This window comes from Monomorium pharaonis, chromosome 1 (assembly GCF_013373865.1).
Source record: "Monomorium pharaonis isolate MP-MQ-018 chromosome 1, ASM1337386v2, whole genome shotgun sequence".
NCBI lineage: Eukaryota > Metazoa > Arthropoda > Insecta > Hymenoptera > Formicidae > Monomorium > Monomorium pharaonis.
The window spans coordinates 23253913-23271862 of NC_050467.1; the positions used below are offsets into that span (position 1 = coordinate 23253913).

General features: G+C 44.4%; 1 protein-coding gene and 1 long non-coding RNA gene across 4 annotated transcripts in view; one reads left to right on the plus strand and one right to left on the minus strand.

The window, feature by feature from the left end:
- Positions 1-17950, minus strand: part of LOC105833026 (semaphorin-5A) — a 106115-nt gene that overhangs the window by 7522 nt on the left and 80643 nt on the right. For all 3 annotated transcript variants that reach the window (XM_012674423.3, XM_036292520.1, XM_012674422.3), the window contains one exon: positions 15806-15902. In XM_012674423.3, coding sequence (XP_012529877.2) covers positions 15806-15902 — 97 coding nt within the window. The remainder of the gene's footprint in view (positions 1-15805; positions 15903-17950) is intronic.
- Positions 3-16618, plus strand: LOC118647484. Its single transcript, XR_004964743.1, has 2 exons — positions 3-3318; positions 16073-16618. It is a non-coding gene; the product is annotated as an uncharacterized LOC118647484 (long non-coding RNA).

Genomic DNA, 17950 nt, shown 5'->3' on the forward strand with positions numbered 1-17950 from the left:
AAAGACGCGCTTTATTTACATTTTCGTCGGTCGTACTCTTCACGTGCGTTATTAAGCGTGGCATCATGTATGGAGGCCGGACGCTATTAACCTATTAAAGTCTACTGTCGTTGCCGCGGACTGTCCTCCGCTCGTCGCTTTTGCGACACTGTTTGTCGGCAATACTTTTCGAAACGGACACTTTAACATTCTACGACCAACAAAACAAATCAATTTATTCTCTAAAAACTCTGAGAACTGAAATTTTTCAAGTGCGCAAATCTCGGGGAGAATTAGTTCAATTCCACTGGACTCGTAGACTTTTTTGACCTGGTGGATCAACAATCCTATATGATTTTCATTAAAGAGTCACTGGAATGTCTCATTGAAAGTCACATAGCAACCGATTAATCGGGAATATCGCTGGCGCAATATATGACGTGTATCTCAATTTTAAATCGGGGGAAGAATAACCGCGCGACGAGTGACAGTGACAGTAACAACAATAGCTTCCTTTATACGACACATATCGGATTCAACGAGGTCGCCATAAACCACTTAGTGTACGAACCTGTCTATCATTTCTCTTAAAAAAATATCTGCGCGATATTCATAAATTCCTCAACGATTGATTATGCTACTCCAATTATCCGCTAATAAACATGTGTTCTACATGTTTAAATGAATGTTTATAAGCTATTAGTATCACATTGCCTTTCATACCAATACGACATAAGAAAGATTTTCCATGTTAAGTGTGTCACATTTTAACATTGCTCAAAGAAATAGACGATCAAGGGCCGGTTGTTATCCGGATAAACGATGTGGTAAATTATCTAATAGATAAATGTCTACATCCATATGCCCATTATATGTTTGTGTATATAGACGTAGACATCCATTAGATTAGATAATTTGACGCATAGTTTATCCGAAGGTAGAACAACCTTATAATAATATTGTCGGCGCAAACGGCTAGATTGCTGAAGGAAAGTCCTCGTGAAACGAATTAAAATGATTCTCTTCAGTTTAGCCTTTTAATGTCCAAGCAAGAAATAGAAAGTTACGTATCAATAAATTTAAATCTAACGATTTAATAATCTAATACTTCTCGTATACGAGAACAAGTCTTGGAAACCTCTAAAAAAAAACCGCGACGGAGAGAAAAATCGTAAGTCAAGTTATAACCAACTGCAGGATTAATGATTTATGAGCGGACGGTCGAGGTCTGACGAGGACGTCCTACGGAGAGTCGATCGGAAAGCCGATGGTTTCCCGTGAAACAAACGTTGCGCGCTGCTACCTTCCGTGGAATGCGACCGCTTGCGAAAGGTGGATGTGACGAGGTGCCCGGTATCTCGCGATAAAAAGCCTTGAGAGGAGCGTCACTTCGCCCCGCGTTTTATTCCGCGGTGAGCGTTACGACCGACGTCTCTCGCGGCCAATCTCGAGGCGTCGTCGTTCGCATGAGGCACTTGTGGCAGTCACGAAGGCGTACCTACTCGGGTTTGACAGCGGCTTCGAGGAGCCCTCGAAAACTCCTCGGACGACATTCCACGGCAGCCCACTTGACTTCAATGCGACGTGTACTCACGCATACGTATACGACGGCGCTTCGCCACCGAGTACGCGGGAGATCGGGAGATCGAGTGGCGATCGCTCGGTGGACGCGTTCCCCTCTAACGTGATCAGTAGGTTGAACATTCCTTACGTTTTATCGGGGTTTCTCGATCTAATCGAGAATTTTTTTTTTTGGTAGATGTAATATTCAGTGAGGGTACGTGAGAATTTTCTTTTGCTCGGAGAGCATCGATACATTAATTGTTTTTTATATAGAAGTATTATATTTATAAAAAGTTTAAAAATTGTTATAGTTTAAACATTTCTTTAATTCAAGAATTAAAAAAAAATTATTCGATGCGTAGCTTGTGATATATATAAACTTAAAAATATATAAATAAAATCGCACAAGAAATCTTTATACGAAAATCCAGCTGCGACTGAATAAGGTTTGTCTTTAATTTCATTAATTGTTTTTATTGATTGTGTTAATCTATCTCTCATTATCACTTGAATCGTGTCTTCAAATATTATTAAACTTTACTGCAATGCAATCAAACTTTAGAATTGCAACACAATTAATACGATGGTAGGTTTGCACACTGCGATTATTATCTACGGCGAAAGAGGAAGTAGAACTCGGTGTACGCGGACGAACGGCATTAGTAAACCTGGTGCGAGAAAACTGCCGGAAGACAGCGATCAACAGTCGCCTCGAGGAGCTCGATAAATAAATTATCGTCGGCTTATAAATAACGAGCACGGCGATATGGTCCGCGCGCGTGATCATCCGCCTGTCTCTTCTCGGCAAGAAGAACGACGACCACGGCGATCGAACAGGAAGTACAGACGGCGATCGAAGCGGCCGCAGATAACCGGCGGATAAATACTCGCCTATGTCCCTTTAAGTAGCGTCGCACAGGCGGTTGCACGCCTTTTTTCTCTCCGCTCCGGTGACGATCGCGATACATGTAAATGAGAGCAGCGCGCGATTGCGATGGCGATTTCGATGCTCCATAAAAATAAAAAATAAAAAAAGATAGGCCTTCAAAGCAGTGAGAATCATCATCGCAAATGAATTAGATGTCGCCGTATCAAAAAATTGATTTTAATTACAGGGCAGTTAAAATTTGAGGATTTGTACAGAGTTTCGATATAAGGATTTCAAAATATCGCGTAACATTTATAAAATATAATCAATTATTAACGATTACGAGAGTTTAATAGCTGAGCATTAATTTCAATTGATTTAAGAGACAAGTTTTCAAGTCTCTCTAAAAATTTATTTCTCTCGCTTTCAACAACCTTCCCGCTTTCTAAAGTCGCGTGCGATCTGAAGAAGCGCTCGTTCTTCAAGGAACGCCGCCGCCGCTTTTGCACGCGTATATTATCCCTCACCCGCAATACAAATGCCCGTGCGCTTCTTCATTAGGCTGTCCGATAATTGCACGCTCGCCAGTGCTCTGCATGGACCTTTTGTCAAATCGATAAACTCAATTTATTCATGATTGCCATGCCGCAGCTTGCAATCCACTCCCGTAGACCCGGCATACATGCATAAACGCCATCCACGTTGCATTCTGTTCGACGCTCCGGGGGACTGCGGTCCCGCGGCATTCATTGGACTTCTCTATCAATCCCATTCAGCCGCTGGATTAATAGTCTCGAACTGCCGCGCCGTGCCAGCAATACGCGGTTGTTTCGCGCTTCCTTTCACCAAGAGGTTCTTCACAAATTTGATTTAACGTCGTCCATTTGATATTCAAGTTTAAATACTTGGTATGTACATGTATATTATACGAATATTTCATATATAAAATATTCGAAAGTTCTCATACATATGTATCTCTAAGCAAAGGTATTATATACACTGGAGAAAAAGGTATTTGTGCATGTGATTTAAATACATAAAATCCTTAAACTAAAAAAATTTAATCAAATTGAAAAACTAGTCAACGCAATCTAGAAAAAAAAAACTTAATTGAAGCTTAGGTAAAGACTGAATTTATATTCTTTATCTAGTCGCGTCCCTGCTTAACTTAACTCTTGAAGACTCGTAACCTTCGCTCGTCGAACGTCCATCGTCATCGGTAGCCCGCTGTTATAGTTAACGACGGTTCAAAAAGAACTCTGCATACACCATACCATATATTCCGCGGTGCGAAATCCTTTCCTTCCATGCACCGGCTGCGACGACGGAACTCGCAACGAAGCATAAACGGCGCCTACGTGGGCGCCCGTGTCTCGGCACCGCGTGATAGTTCGAGCAGGTAATTATTATTTAAGTGGGATACACGAGCGCGGGCAGGACGCTGGTCGTGAATGCCAATTAATAAGCCGGCACCGTATCCCGCCGGATCGCCCCGATCTATTTGTATCGGCAGCCTACGTGCGGCAATGGTAAAACTTAATCGCGTATGTATGGACTGGCGCGCCCGGCGTGCCCGCGTCGAAGGGATATCGCTATTTCTCTCGGCGTCTCGGCGGGCGAGACACGACACCACAAGGCCGTCGGGCGCGACACGGGTGAGTTATGCCACCACGTGAGGAAAAAAAGCCGGAGTCTTTCGGAGCTCGAAACGGGGAGAGATAAGAGTCGCGGATAAAACAAAGTCACGCCTGCGAAATCGCGATCTTTCAATCGGAGAAGAATTATGAACCGGAGAACGGAGAGACGTTACGTCACAAGCATGATTGATTTGCCTATTGAAGACGCACGACGTGACCGCTGCGCCGTCATTTCGTTTATTCGTGTACGATTAAGAATAATCCTCTTCCCCTTCTAAGAAATGAAATTCCTCGAGCGCTCAACCGATCACCGCGCGACTTTCCCCTCTGGGATTCTCTTATCGGGGAGGGATGCGGTAAATCGCGATCGATTTTGTATCTCGCTGTTCGTATCACGTACGTGCAACGGGACTCGCGCGAGACCCAATTTTACGGTAACGGCGCGGCTGGATATCGCGCCGGGATTTTTACGGGCGTCAATCAACGTCTTTCATACTTTCTTGTTAGAACATGGGGCCCCGCGTGCGAAGTAGGCGGGCAGTAAAGCGAGCCCGATGTTACTGTCGTCGATGTGACACGTTGAAACAGCTCGATCGCGGCGACGTATAACGAGATACGAGCCGGTATTGTCATACGCGCCGTTTATTCCGCGAGAGTAGCGGCACACGTCCGCCCTTGCAATATAAATGCATTTAAATGCGACGCAGGTATAAGCGATTCTCCCTCGTTCCTCTCCCCTACCTAGACAAGATTGGCAAACTTTGATTTACACCGTTCGCACAAAATGACTCGCGCGTCGGTCGAAGCGGTTATTATCATCATGGGGAGAAGCGACAAAGTTAAAGAAAGAAACATTGCATAAAGTTGAGTCTATATCTTTTTCCGCGACGAAACAAAACTTTCTTTTCACAAACGAAATTTCATTCAACATTAAGATCGTTCTTAAATGCAAAAACGATGAATTCACCTTGCATTTAAACGCCTCGTCCTTCGAACCTGATCTGCTCAGTTGGAAAAAGGAGTTTCGTCGTCGGTCCAATCCCACGGATAAGCGAGTCGTGAGTCGTAAGTAGGTGCGACGTAAACGTTGTTTATTGGCCGAATGGCCACATTGAAACAGATTACTTCCTGCTCAGTGGACAAATGACTCTTCGCCCCCTTCTCCTCCTCCTCTTCTCTTATCTCGTCGTGTGCGGACGAACGCAATGATGACCGCGATGACCGCGCCATTGTGCCGCGCGGATCCTCCTTATTGCGCGACCGTAATTCGCGCCTCGCGCCTTGAGAAACCTGACGAGCGGTAGTTGCGGCTCGTTGTCTCATCATAATTGGCTCATTACACGGCGCGAGGATGAACATGCGCGCTCCCGCGTAACGATTAACTTCGAGCGCGCTTGCCGAATCGATTTTCCCGTGCCCTCGTTTCGCTCGCTCGTCAATTCCGCGTCCGAGGCCGCCTGCGGTAACGAAAAAAAAAAAAAATCTCGTTCCACATCGTCAAATATTTAAATTTGTGCCACGCAATTTGAATCACGTAATAAACAAATTGAGGTAAATGAATTTTCGCATCGTACACGGGATTTTATGAATTAATGAAAGATATCGCAATTATAAATATAGGACGCGCAGACGAAAAATCTATTAATATCCAATATACAAACGTAATTTTCGTTTGGTCAATTTCAATCACGTAAATATTGAACGTCCAAATTTTGTTCTACTTATTTCATAATTAATGTCTACATTCATTCGTACGCTGCGTGCTTGTGTGGACCGGCCGCTGTTCGGCGTGTGTCGGACAAATCGAAAATCGAGTTAATTTAACTTGTGTACTTTCCAACGTGTACACACGCGATACAAGTTAAGGATGCTGTGGACCAGTCTGTCGCATAAATCTCAACTCGATTCGATGAAATGCTAATTGCCGGCGTATATATACCGTCGCGATAAAATCGCCTGCGAACCTGCAAGTACGCGGAATATAACGCTCGAAATATTATGCGATAAACAACCGGATAATAAAGTGGTTTCCACTTTTGGCTCGTTCGTAAAATATCGACGCAACTCGAGCCTAGTAATATTAACCCCATCTCCGATAGAACGATTTCGTCCGCGGGCACTTAATTTACATTACGGCCCGCGTTAATTAGCGCGAGATACTTTCACTCTTTCGTTTCGTAATATCTTTCCAACCGTCGAAACGATCGATAAAACGGGGCACCGTGACGAAGGGATGGAACTTGATCCGCGTGTTTTCTGAGGATAATCTATAATCAGTCATAATTATCTATTAATCTACCTTACATAATATTACATTGAAATAATTGCTTGCACGACATGATTGCCAATTAATGTTAATAGAATTATACGTGTGACTAACGTAAATTATGTGATCAACGCATGAAAACATAAAGAAAAAGACAACGTATTATTATTCTATATTAATTATATTATTTTACATTGAACTGCAGCGGCTTGCGGCCAAGGCTCAAGGTTCATTATTAAAGATCGATATGATCGACCAAGAGACTTTGAATAAGATTGAACTTTAACTCAAGCGTGTAAATTACTGAAGCTGCCGATCGAAAGCGCTTATTGTTAAGATTGAACTTTAACTCAAGCGTGTAAATTACCGAGGCTGACGATCGAAAGTGCTTATTGTGTCGTACTCTTTCGACATTGCACGCAGACGTGCAAATTTGTTTGTTATCTACTAGAAAGGAAGCAAATCCAACGCGCGCCCATCCCACGGGGATTTCTACGAGCTGTGAAGAATGTGAAATCGCGATCATCGAGGCTGTTAATTAACGTTCAGCGAGGAAACATCGTCTCAGGACGGTGCTGCAGAGACGACCCGGGGAGATAAACGTAATTATTTACGGAGGGGTAGACGCCCGCGTTGTCGCACGCGCGCATCCGCGCGTGTAAATCTCCTTTCCTTCTATCGTGCGATCCCCGGGAAAGGAAAGCCCTCTCGACGGCTCATCGACGTAGTGATATGTCGTGATCCTTCGATATGCCTCTCTATTACTTGTCAACGGCCGAGAGATCGCTCGATAAGCTTTGGGATCGAGTGACGTCATGGTTGGTACACACGGGAATTAAGTAGGAATGCAAATCGTGGCGCCGAGTGAGCGAGCGGAGTCGCGCCACGCTCGGGACGAATGATCACGGCAAAAATGAGTGCACGCACGCATGCACGCACGTATTGCACGCCCGCACGCGCACTTGTATTCACTCGCATGCGCTTATGAGCGAGTGCGAAGGGAACGTGCCGGAGGGAACGAGCATAGAAACGTAACGCGCGCGGCGAGTGAATGGGATTGAAGGGCGAGTTGAGTTCTCTTGTATTCGAGGCGCGTGTGGAGTAACTTTTTTTTACCTGTCTAAATTTCGCTCGAGCTACGGTCCCTTTCTTACGTGAACGTGCAATTTTAATGCCTAGTTGAACCTCTCGACTTACGCATTAACGTTCAATCTTCTCTCCTTCATCCTCCGACGAATCGTCGAGATCTTGGGAAAGGGAGAGCCTCGTCTTGGTTTTCCCACGCTCGCGTTACGCGTCGGTTCGATGCGTTCCCTTTTTATTTCCCTCATGGAATTCTCAGAGGAGGACTTTGCGTCGGTTTGCACCTCGGTATCTAACTGGACCGCGAAATCCGTGGGCCGGCACGCATTACGGCCCACGGTTACACGTGCCGCTGTGCCTCGCGTATGAGAGAGAGAGAGAGAGAGAGAACGCGATGTTCTCACCGGCTCAAACGCGATCCGAACGCGAGAGCGGGTTTCAACCGCTAAATCGAGCGAGCGGTTATCAGTAGTATACCTAGCGAGCGGTTCACCGCACTCCCGGGATGCCGTTCGCGCGCGAGAGATTGCGTGCATTAAAATTCCGTGAAATATTCGGCGATATATTACACTACCGGGGAATATTTCACGGGTGTACAGGGATATTTAATCATGTGCGCGGGGGATACGCGTGTATACGCGCTGAACATACAACTTTCGAATATAATCCGCGCGATATTTCACGAGATTTTAAATATAAAGGTACCTTCATATGTAATATTTTGTTAGATGTTATATTTTTTAATTACACACATTACTCACAACGATTAACGATATATGTTATATAATCTATTATAATAAAGAGCACGAGTTTAAGCTGTTCAATTGTAACGTTACTATTTTATAAATATTGTAGATCTAAAAGACATGTATGTATACGAAATGACAGCAATCGGCTTATCGAGTGCCTCGTTACTTTATTCTCGATGAGAAAAAGCATTATAACCCTTTTCCATTATCTGGCTCATTCTGTAAAAGCTTCGGGGGGAGGTAATGTGCGGTATAATATCGAACTGCTCTCGTTCTTACGTAAGTCCGCTCTCTTCGGCCCGAAGGACAAGTACAAAATTGGACATCCAGCTCGGCTGGAGAACTCGCTCGCGGGGTCCAGGCTTCGGTACGGTAATTCTACCAATCACAGACGTTCAATGTTTGCCCAGGGCCCGCGGACAGGAGGTCGTGCTCCTCCTCCTCCTCCCCTTCTTCGTGAAGGAGTTAACAACAGCATCCGAGACGAGATCTCTCGCGATGCGAAACACGTCGGCGAAACACGAAGGTGCACCCGGCGCGGCGCGACGGGTTTCTTCGTGGATCGTGACGCGTCGCCGGTCGGCACATACGTCGCGTGGAATAATAAATTCTATCGCCATACTTTTTTTTTATATATATATACACAGAAACGGGTTGACTCCCGCGACGAGAACGAAGCGACCGTCCGCGCTCATCGCTCGTGATTTCGAATCTATTATTTCATCGCGTCGTAAACGTGAACGGCATCGCAACGACCGGATCGTCGTTATCTGTCCTCTTTGTCTTCGGTGCTCTCAATCGCTTGTTCTCGTGGATGCCTCTTTGGAAACTGTTCGGCGCGGATATATTGACGTTGCGAGACCGTTTTTCCCAAACGGGAAAAACGGACACCGGGATGAAGAACTGGGAACGATCCTCCATCGCGTTTGATCTCCGAAAAGATGGCGAAAAAGAGTAAATGACACGTGTCGCTTTAACGAGTAGAAAGAGACCGCCAATAATTGGCATCACTTTGTTTTTTGATAATATTTCTCAAACAAAAGTTAAAAATAAAACTTTAAAAACATAAACTAGAAAGTCTTCCATTAGTTATTTTTATAATACTGTTTCGTATTTTGTAATAATTAAGATTTTAGCAAAACAATTTTCTTCTAAAATATCTTTCAAACGTGGATATAACCATTTATCGTTAAACGAGGTCGGCGTTCCTTCGAACAATAAAGATTTATTCTTTATGATGCGGTGGTAGTCCGCAATATACTTCTTCGTGACCAACAAAAGGATAATTAAGTTCGGTATGCCGCTATCGTATCGATTCCGAGCAAAAGAGTTGCGGTAAAACTGAGCATTACCTCTCTTCTGCTCTCTTGGAATTGCAGAATGGAAAATGGATTGCCATATCGGAATGCCATATTGCGGAAAACAAGCACGCAACAATAAAGAACATATCCAGTTTAACAAAGGGTGATAAAACAAACGGGGAGAAATAAAATGATTTTATATATGTCTTATTGTTTCAAGGATTTCGAACCGTTTATAATTTTTATCAAAATGTTGGTTATATAGCAAACATAAGTACTTTCACACTGAATAATTACAAGTGTGCAACGTGACTTCAATCTCGCTGAGAAAGTTTCCGTTCGCGACAGTGTCGCTCTATATACGTATTTCCTTCAATAAAGAATTGACACGCACGGGAAAGCTTAGAGACCTATCTATCCATTATGCAGTTCACAGGCGGACACTCTTATTCGACGCGACCTCAGGTGACACAGCTGTTTGCCCGGCGGGTCAAGAGCTCGTGGAGAGCCTATAGCTTCCAGCTGCGAACTTCTCGCGCAGCGAACAATACCGCGATAGTATCGCACAATTGATCAACGCAATCGAGCTAAATCGTAATATTTCACCGGCGGTTTTTCCGTATCGCGTTGCGCGCATTACATAAACATACGCGCACTCTGCGCGTGTAAGTGGAGATATATGACCGACGGCGGACAGGCGAGAGCTATTGCGTATACGCGCAGGACACGCTGGCGCCGTCTGCGACATTCTCTACTTTCCATCCCTGTGCCCTGTCCCCTCCCGCCCCTTTAGTCTCTCTTTCCCTTCACCGTCCTTTTCCACTTAACCTTCCCAGACCACCTCGGAAACAGAGCGTGCTCGAAAAATCAACGCAAACGTGTAATTATTATGCTCGAGCCGTGACGGAGTAACGTCTCTGTTATTCCCCGTTGCGCCTGGGTTTTCTCGCGAATGGGAAGCAGAAAATGCCGCTTTTACCTCGCCCTAAATTTGGCGACTCGGCCGAGGGGAAAAAGAGTCCGAGACGTGCACCGCAGTCGCGACGAGCAACATCAAGAGGTACGGCGAGGCTTTGCAAATGTGTACAAAAGGAGAGAAACACACGGACCACCTCTCGATCCTACTCGCTTCGTGATACATTGCTTAAAAAGTTAAAGAGAAGTCGTAATGAGATATGTAAACGCATGATTTACACGAATCTTAAGAGCGTATCACAGAAACACACTTTAGCTGTAGACAAGCGCGCGCGCGCGCGCAAATCCTCCGAGGAGCAACATAATTTTTACGCGACTGTCTAAAGAAGAAAAATATCGTACATCTTGATTTTATTGAAGTAAGAACACGGTATCAGCCGCTATTGGTCACCATCAGTTACCTTATAAATATTCAGTCCTCATATCATCGGTTATTCGCAAACCACCGCGACACGCATATTCGAAAGTATCCGCGGAGCCCGTTATCGGAGGTTTCTACGTCTCTCAAGTGTAGTAATGTTCGCGTTCGTGTCGAATAATAAAAGGACGACATGTGCAGCGGCATGCGAAAACCGCCGGCCGACACGACGCGACCAAAATCAGGTTCCGTAGGCGTAACGGTAGGCCGCTCTCTGCCGCCCGATCTCTCGCGACAACCTGCACCGGCCGACGGACACGTCGATCGACAGTGGCCCTATAAATAAGGCCGCTTATTTGCTACAAGATAAATCTCCCGGTAACGATTTGTCACGGCGCGGCGCGCGTGGCCGCGATAATCTTTCGCACGAAAATCTTTCGCGAACGACTTTCCGAATCCGGACGCCGCGCCGCGCCAGTGACGCGCCGGCCGTGGTGAAATCGTTTTGTCACTCTTTACCAGGACGTTCTCGGGCGACAAGTCTCCGAGCCGATGATGGAAATTAATTGGTCAACCCAGAGATAAACGTTTAATGTATTAATCATGTTGGTTCGAATTATTTCCTCCGATGATTTATCGACAGAAAAATTTTAATTTAAGAAATCTGACGGCGAAATACAAAAGTTAATTAAAGCGCAAAGATAAAAAAATATATTAATTATTGCATACAGATTGTAAGTTCTTATTTTATCATTAATTAAGAAAAAGATGTAGGTAAAAGGGAAGGCTGAGAAACTTGAATATTCAATGTATGTAACGTAATTTAAAAATAAAATTTAATAATGTCAAATGTAAAGAGATACTCTACAGATAAACGTACTTTGAGGATTCTAGCAAGAGGGAAAAAATTAATAAAAATACTCGAGGGAATATTTCTTGCCGCCGAGCGTCGATATGAAAAATGAAAACGACGGACAGAGAGAATACGGCGATACGGAGAGTCAAGATAGGTTTCGCGTGCCTCGCACACTTCGAGCAACATCGTAAATATGATACGACCACGTTGGCGGCGACGTATGAAATTCCTAACACCTGCGGCCAACTGTCGCGCGTAATCTCACGGGCGTAAACCCCAAAACTTTTATTACCGTCGCGTCATACATCCCGTCACCGTCGTTCTATCTTGACAAGACAAGAAGCTCCACGCGGCAGAAATAATTTCTTCCTGTAAGAAATTTCCTGGTGAGAAAACCGCACGTCGTGAGTCGCGATGACATCCGCGTGAGACGATATATCATTATTCGTACATCACTTTGCCAACTTAAAGGCGAAATGGCCTGGAAGTGAAATAAATAAATAAACAGACTGTTTGTAGAGATCGAAGCGTGTATGCTATTTAGAAAGTTTGATTGAAATATGAACGTGATGTGTAGCGGCAATAATGTATTCTGCGATTTGAACAGGAATAAAAGTGCCAAAGCCTGTCGTTTCTCAAGTTTCAAGTTTCTACTACTCGAAACGGTACACACGTATTTGTACAAGTAAACCTAAATTTCGTTTCGAAAATTCTGAAGAAATAAAGTCTGTAGCTAATTAATTATTAAAATTAGAGAGAACATTAAGATATCCTGTTTACAACATTGGGAGCAGTTTTCGTACATTTGTACGAGTTCGGTGTTGTGCTGGAAACCGCACGAACGTGGCTACGAACGTGGGCAACGATTAATAACTGGCGTTCTATTAATAGAAAGCATACGAGGGCGTATTCCCTTTTCCACGGATCGATCGATCGACCGATCGATCGTTCGTTCGTTCGTTCGTTCGTTCAACTCAGGCCCAACTCTAAACCCGCGACGCCCGTGTCGTGCGTGCACGTATGTATGATCGTATTTACTTCGCGTGGGTGGACCGCATTTTTCGTGGCCAGCATCGGCCAAACGTCATATGCAACGTTAACAACGCCGATAACGCTAATTTTAGCTCCATCGATCAGTTCGAATGTCATCTTGCAATCCGATCGCGGTAAATTGCTGATTATCTTAAATTTATGCTCTCTGTTGGGTCCCGAAGCTTTTCAATACTTCAAACTTGACATTTAAACTCCAAATTAAAACTCGGGATAACGTTCCATTTACATGCAATTAAATCGTGTTGCGACATCTCGCGCATTATACATAAAAGAACAGACGATCAAAAGAAAAAGAAACAGCGTCCTCAATTAAGGATGAAGGCAGGGCAGCTTTGATGTTCCATTGTTTTTGTTGGTAGAAGATGACCACGTATTAGCCACTTAACTTACATTAACCACTTAACTTATTGTCAATCGCACGATATAGATAAGGTCGGCCAGTCCAGAGGAACCAGTCGTCCAAGTATTCTTTCGATACTTCTCGATAGCCCGGAGTTAAGCTCAAGGCAACGACGTGCCCGTGAAAGTGGCGCATTCCGAAGTACCGAAGTTCGAAAACGCAATCACGGAAAGGACGTCTCTCCCTTCGCGCGTTTCCACGAGGCTACATCGGAGATTATCGGTAATCGTGTCCGTCACTCTATTTCGCTAACTGGCTCCTATACGTAAACTGGTTCCCGATCGCTCGGCGAGAGACGGCGAAATTACGCCGTCGCCGTTTTCCGGTCTCGATATCGGGCCACTCGTCGCTCGTTAAAACACCATATACAAATATTATTAATGACAGGCGCGTTAGGATCGACGCGATTTCGTAGGACAGGCGTAATCGCCTACTTGATATGCACGCCACTCAACGCCCGTTCTCTTTTTCTCCCGTTTTCTGGTTCCTTTTTCTCTCTCTCTCTCTCTCTCTCTCTCCTCCGAAGTCGAATATATCGAGAGTCACTTCCTGCTCATAATGAGGTGGTGTTTATCGACTAGAGAAAGCGCCACAAAAAATTTCGCGCTGGCCCTGGAAGCGTCGGTCGTTGGTTTCGTCTCCGCGAGAGAGCCTGCGATTCGCAGTATATATCGCACGTAAGCTCGTTCCAAACATAGTTCCGCGCGAGAACGATCCGCAATAACGCGCCGGTCGTAACAGCGCCGTCTGGCACGTTTCGATCTCGCTGCGAGCAAATGAATCGCACGAAACACGATTTGCCTAAGCGCGAGCACGTATCGCACCGGCAATGATTTTCAGAAGCAATCTCGCCGCCGTAATTCCCTCGTCGCGCCTCGTTGTAAATCAGATGTATTTCACACGGCGCGTAATTTAATCGGAATATAATAAGCCAAATCGTCGCGAGATCACGAGAGGTCCATCTAGCTATTTCTCGATCGCCTCGCGGACATTTCGTCAATCGAGGTCTCGAACATGGGCGAAAGGGATTAAACGCGTGGCACAAGTTTCGATAACGTTGCATCGTTATTTTTTCGCCGTCGCGGAAATTTCCCTGCCACGTTCCCGCAAAGATAAGCGCCGTGTAAGGCCGTCGTACAGCAAAAAAGTAGTAGCGATAACGTAGTTAAGTAAGAAGATTGCGAAATTCGTCGCAGCAATTAGTCCTGGCAATTTACGTGGCATTGGTACCGCGAGGTCGGGCTACGTAATGCTTATGTATGCGCGTGAGTCGGCGATTCGGCTTTTTCGGTGCGATTCCCCGGTTTAATGAGCGGCACGTAGGCGGGCGACCGACTTCGTTATGAACCTCGCCGACATAAAGAGCGTCAACAAGAGACGCGTTATTCCTTCCTCCATCCCCCCTCTTTTCCCCCCTTCGGTTTCTTTTTCGTGATTCACGTCGCGAGACGAGAGGATAAACTGAGTCGGCTCGTCTGGCGCAGGTCGTGAAAATGGATCGGCGCCTCGGGGAGACCGCCGTATGTCAGCCAATTTGGCGAGCCGCCAGGACATCTCGCTGGAAACTGCCGCGAACGAAGGAGCCGGCCTGTGTTTATCGCCTTTTCCTTACGGGTCGCACGCTGGCATCTGTGACGTCGCCAAAGAGCGCACGTCGTCGTCCTATAATGCGACTCGTTCGCGAAATCGTTCGCCCGTCCGCCTCTATTTACATTCGCCACATGCTGCGGGTTTATTTCGAGATGTTTGCGTGAAAAGGTCGGATCGAAAAGTTTCTCGACTACTCAAGTGCGTTTACCGCTGTCCAAAAGAGGAGTCCAGATTTTCGAATATATTCTGCCATTGTTTATTCGCCTTTTTTAGATATAGAATATGCTTTTTTCTAACTTTAATTCCAGATAGAAACAATTATATTTTTATAAAATATTAATGAAACTGATCCTAAGTGATGCTGAAATAAACTTTGAAATAATTAGATTGTATTAAAAGATAACTGTGAGATTCGACTCGTCTCGAATAACGAAAGAAATCGATAGGCTTCATTAAGTCTGACCTTTTATGTTGGCCTGAAGCGTAAAATCGTGATTATTACAACAAAATGTGATATACGTTATCAAATTTTTTATCGTAACTGAGGAATGATATTGAAATCAGTAGATCGAGAATATATTTTTTCATTAAATTCTGATTTCAAAACAAAACGCTTTTTAAAACTTGTCGAGAAGACTCTTAGCAAAATAGATACCGCTATCGGATTGAAGACTTCATTGCCGTTCCAATATCAGCAATGCTCGTAGCAGTTTCGATTTCAACACTGAAAGGTTGAAGTGACTTTCAACGAGTTCGTTAGCAAGTTAATATTGTTGCGTCAAAACTTAACAAGTGCAATTTCGAGAGCGTGCACTTTACAAATTATTTTGACCCAGTTTTCTCGTTTTCCTAATTTATCTAGACCTTAAATAAAACTGAATGTCTCTTACGCAAAATAAATATTATTTCTAATAACACACTATCCGTTTAATTTTTAATTCTGTACAATTTTATCACATTGTGAATACTCGCACTGTTTATATTCAGTTAAGGTAATCGGAAAGTAATTTGGGCAAATATTTTCGTAATTTTTTTAAATTAAGTGACGTTAATATACAGCAGTTGTCCTCGAAACGAGGGGATTAACTCGGTAATTGAAGACAAGCTTGCGACGCGAAAATACGTACCGTGCTCCGACAACGACTTGCTGTCGCGCCACGTCGAAAAGGAGCTGAGAATAAGTTGTGACCCCCTCTTGTTGAAAGGTGCTGGTCTCCGCTAAATCTGCAACACATAACGAGATACAAGTTAGCCAAATGAGCTCGAGAACACTGCGGGGAATTGTTGTACCGATTACATTAGAAATAGGAAAGAAACACCTCAACTTTACACTCAAATAGTTCTGAAGTTTTTCGACATCAAAATTACTGATTTCCTTTTATTCCCTTTTTCAGGTAAAAGTCGAGAAATAAATAATAGGTATTATAAGGACCTAGAACAGTGCCATGGACTTTCGATCCTCAACCTGGGAGGCAAGAAACCGGTACGCGGCAGGTGCGAAAAGCCGGCGTGAGGTGTCATAATTACCGAATCGAGCGTGTCGAAAGCGGGGCTTTCTTTTTCTTCTCGTAAGTTTATCGGTAGCAACTCGTAATTCAGCCTAGGCCAACACGACCTAGACACGGGCGCAGCGCCGGAATTTTTCTTCGAAGTCCCTTCGGGCATCGGCAAAATTCAACATGGTTCCAGCGAAATTTCAAATTGACAGCATCAATTGTTAGTGATTAGGCATTTCGAGGAATCGCGTGATGGCAAATAATCGCCTTTACTGTGTCACTTCGTAAAGTTATTTAATTATTTATAGATAACTTCCTTAAAAAATTCTTTTCACTTACTTTCTGTAATGAATAGCAATTTTATATATTTCGTGGCAATCTTATATATGTAATAAATTCAAATTTTAATTAAGATGCAATAAATTTTTAATAATATTTTAATAATAAATTGTTTAATATTCAAATTTTTGATAAATTACCCTAAAATACAAGTCATTACAGTGAAAATGCGTGTATTATTTTTTTTTTCGCGATTATTGCGACTACAATAGTAGAGCTAACGAATGCATCGCGTGAAAGTGGGATAGCAGAAGACGTAAACTTTTTTAAAAAGTTCTGGACATTGTCAAGCACGTGTGCAAAGAGAAATCCTCGAAACGGGGACCACCCTGCGCGATGACAACTGGCAGCTCGTAGAGATTTACCGCGATTCGCCTTTATATTTTTTTTTCCTTTTCGTTGGCACCGTGCGACTCGGGTGGGGACCGGGCGATTTTACGTCCCGCGATGTCACGCCATAATATTCTATACACGCCTCAAACGTACGCACACACATGGAAATACGCGCGCGCACAAACACACTCGAGTATGTGCGCTATCGAGGCACATAATATAACGATTGACTTACAAGACTGCCTCGTAAAGCAGGCTTCGATCCTCGCGGTGGAGAGGAGCGAGGCAAAGGGTAAAGGCAAAAATGTGTAGGATGCTGAGAGAAGGAAGAGCCGCGAAGAACATACCGGGCGTTCTTCCTTTGCTTAACGATCCCAAAGGATTTTACCTCTTGCCGCGTTTGCTTCCTTGTTTTCTTAGCGTCTCCATGTCTTCCTTGCTACGTCCCCTTCTCTTCTTACGTCTTTAGTTCTCTGTTCACGTTATTTTCGTTCCTGCTAACCACGCCCTACGGTATTCCTTACGAAAACGATTTTGCAATCGGTCTTTCGAAATGGATGTACGTAACGTGAGATGTAACAGACTTTATGGTGAACTTCATTCCAATTCTGTCGGCAGTCTTTTGGAATATTAAATTAATCTAGCCAGTCTTATTCTTGGAAAAAAAAAAGAATTTTCGCTCTATTTTGTAACAGGAGAGCTTGGAACTTAATATTAAAAAAACATCTCAAAAAGAAAAATCATTTTCAAGGTAAATTGATAAGCGGCGCTGCATTATTTGAGACGTACATAATTTCGCGTTGTTACTCATTCAGCTGTAAAATAAAACAATTCTTCCGGTCGATGTCACTTCGCGACGGGACAACGAGCGTCGGGAGATATCAGTCGCTCGACGCGCATCATTTACTCGACGAGCATCGTCGAGGGCATTCAATCTTTCAGGAGCGACTTCGGGACGACCCCCGGGACGGGCTCGCTGGACCGCGCGGCGCAGGTAGCAGCGGCTCACTCCGCTTTATCAATTTTCCGTCGCGCGCTGGCGGGGATAATATACCTCGGGACGAAATTGCACCGAGTTGCGAGGACGGAGCGGCGTGGCCGTGC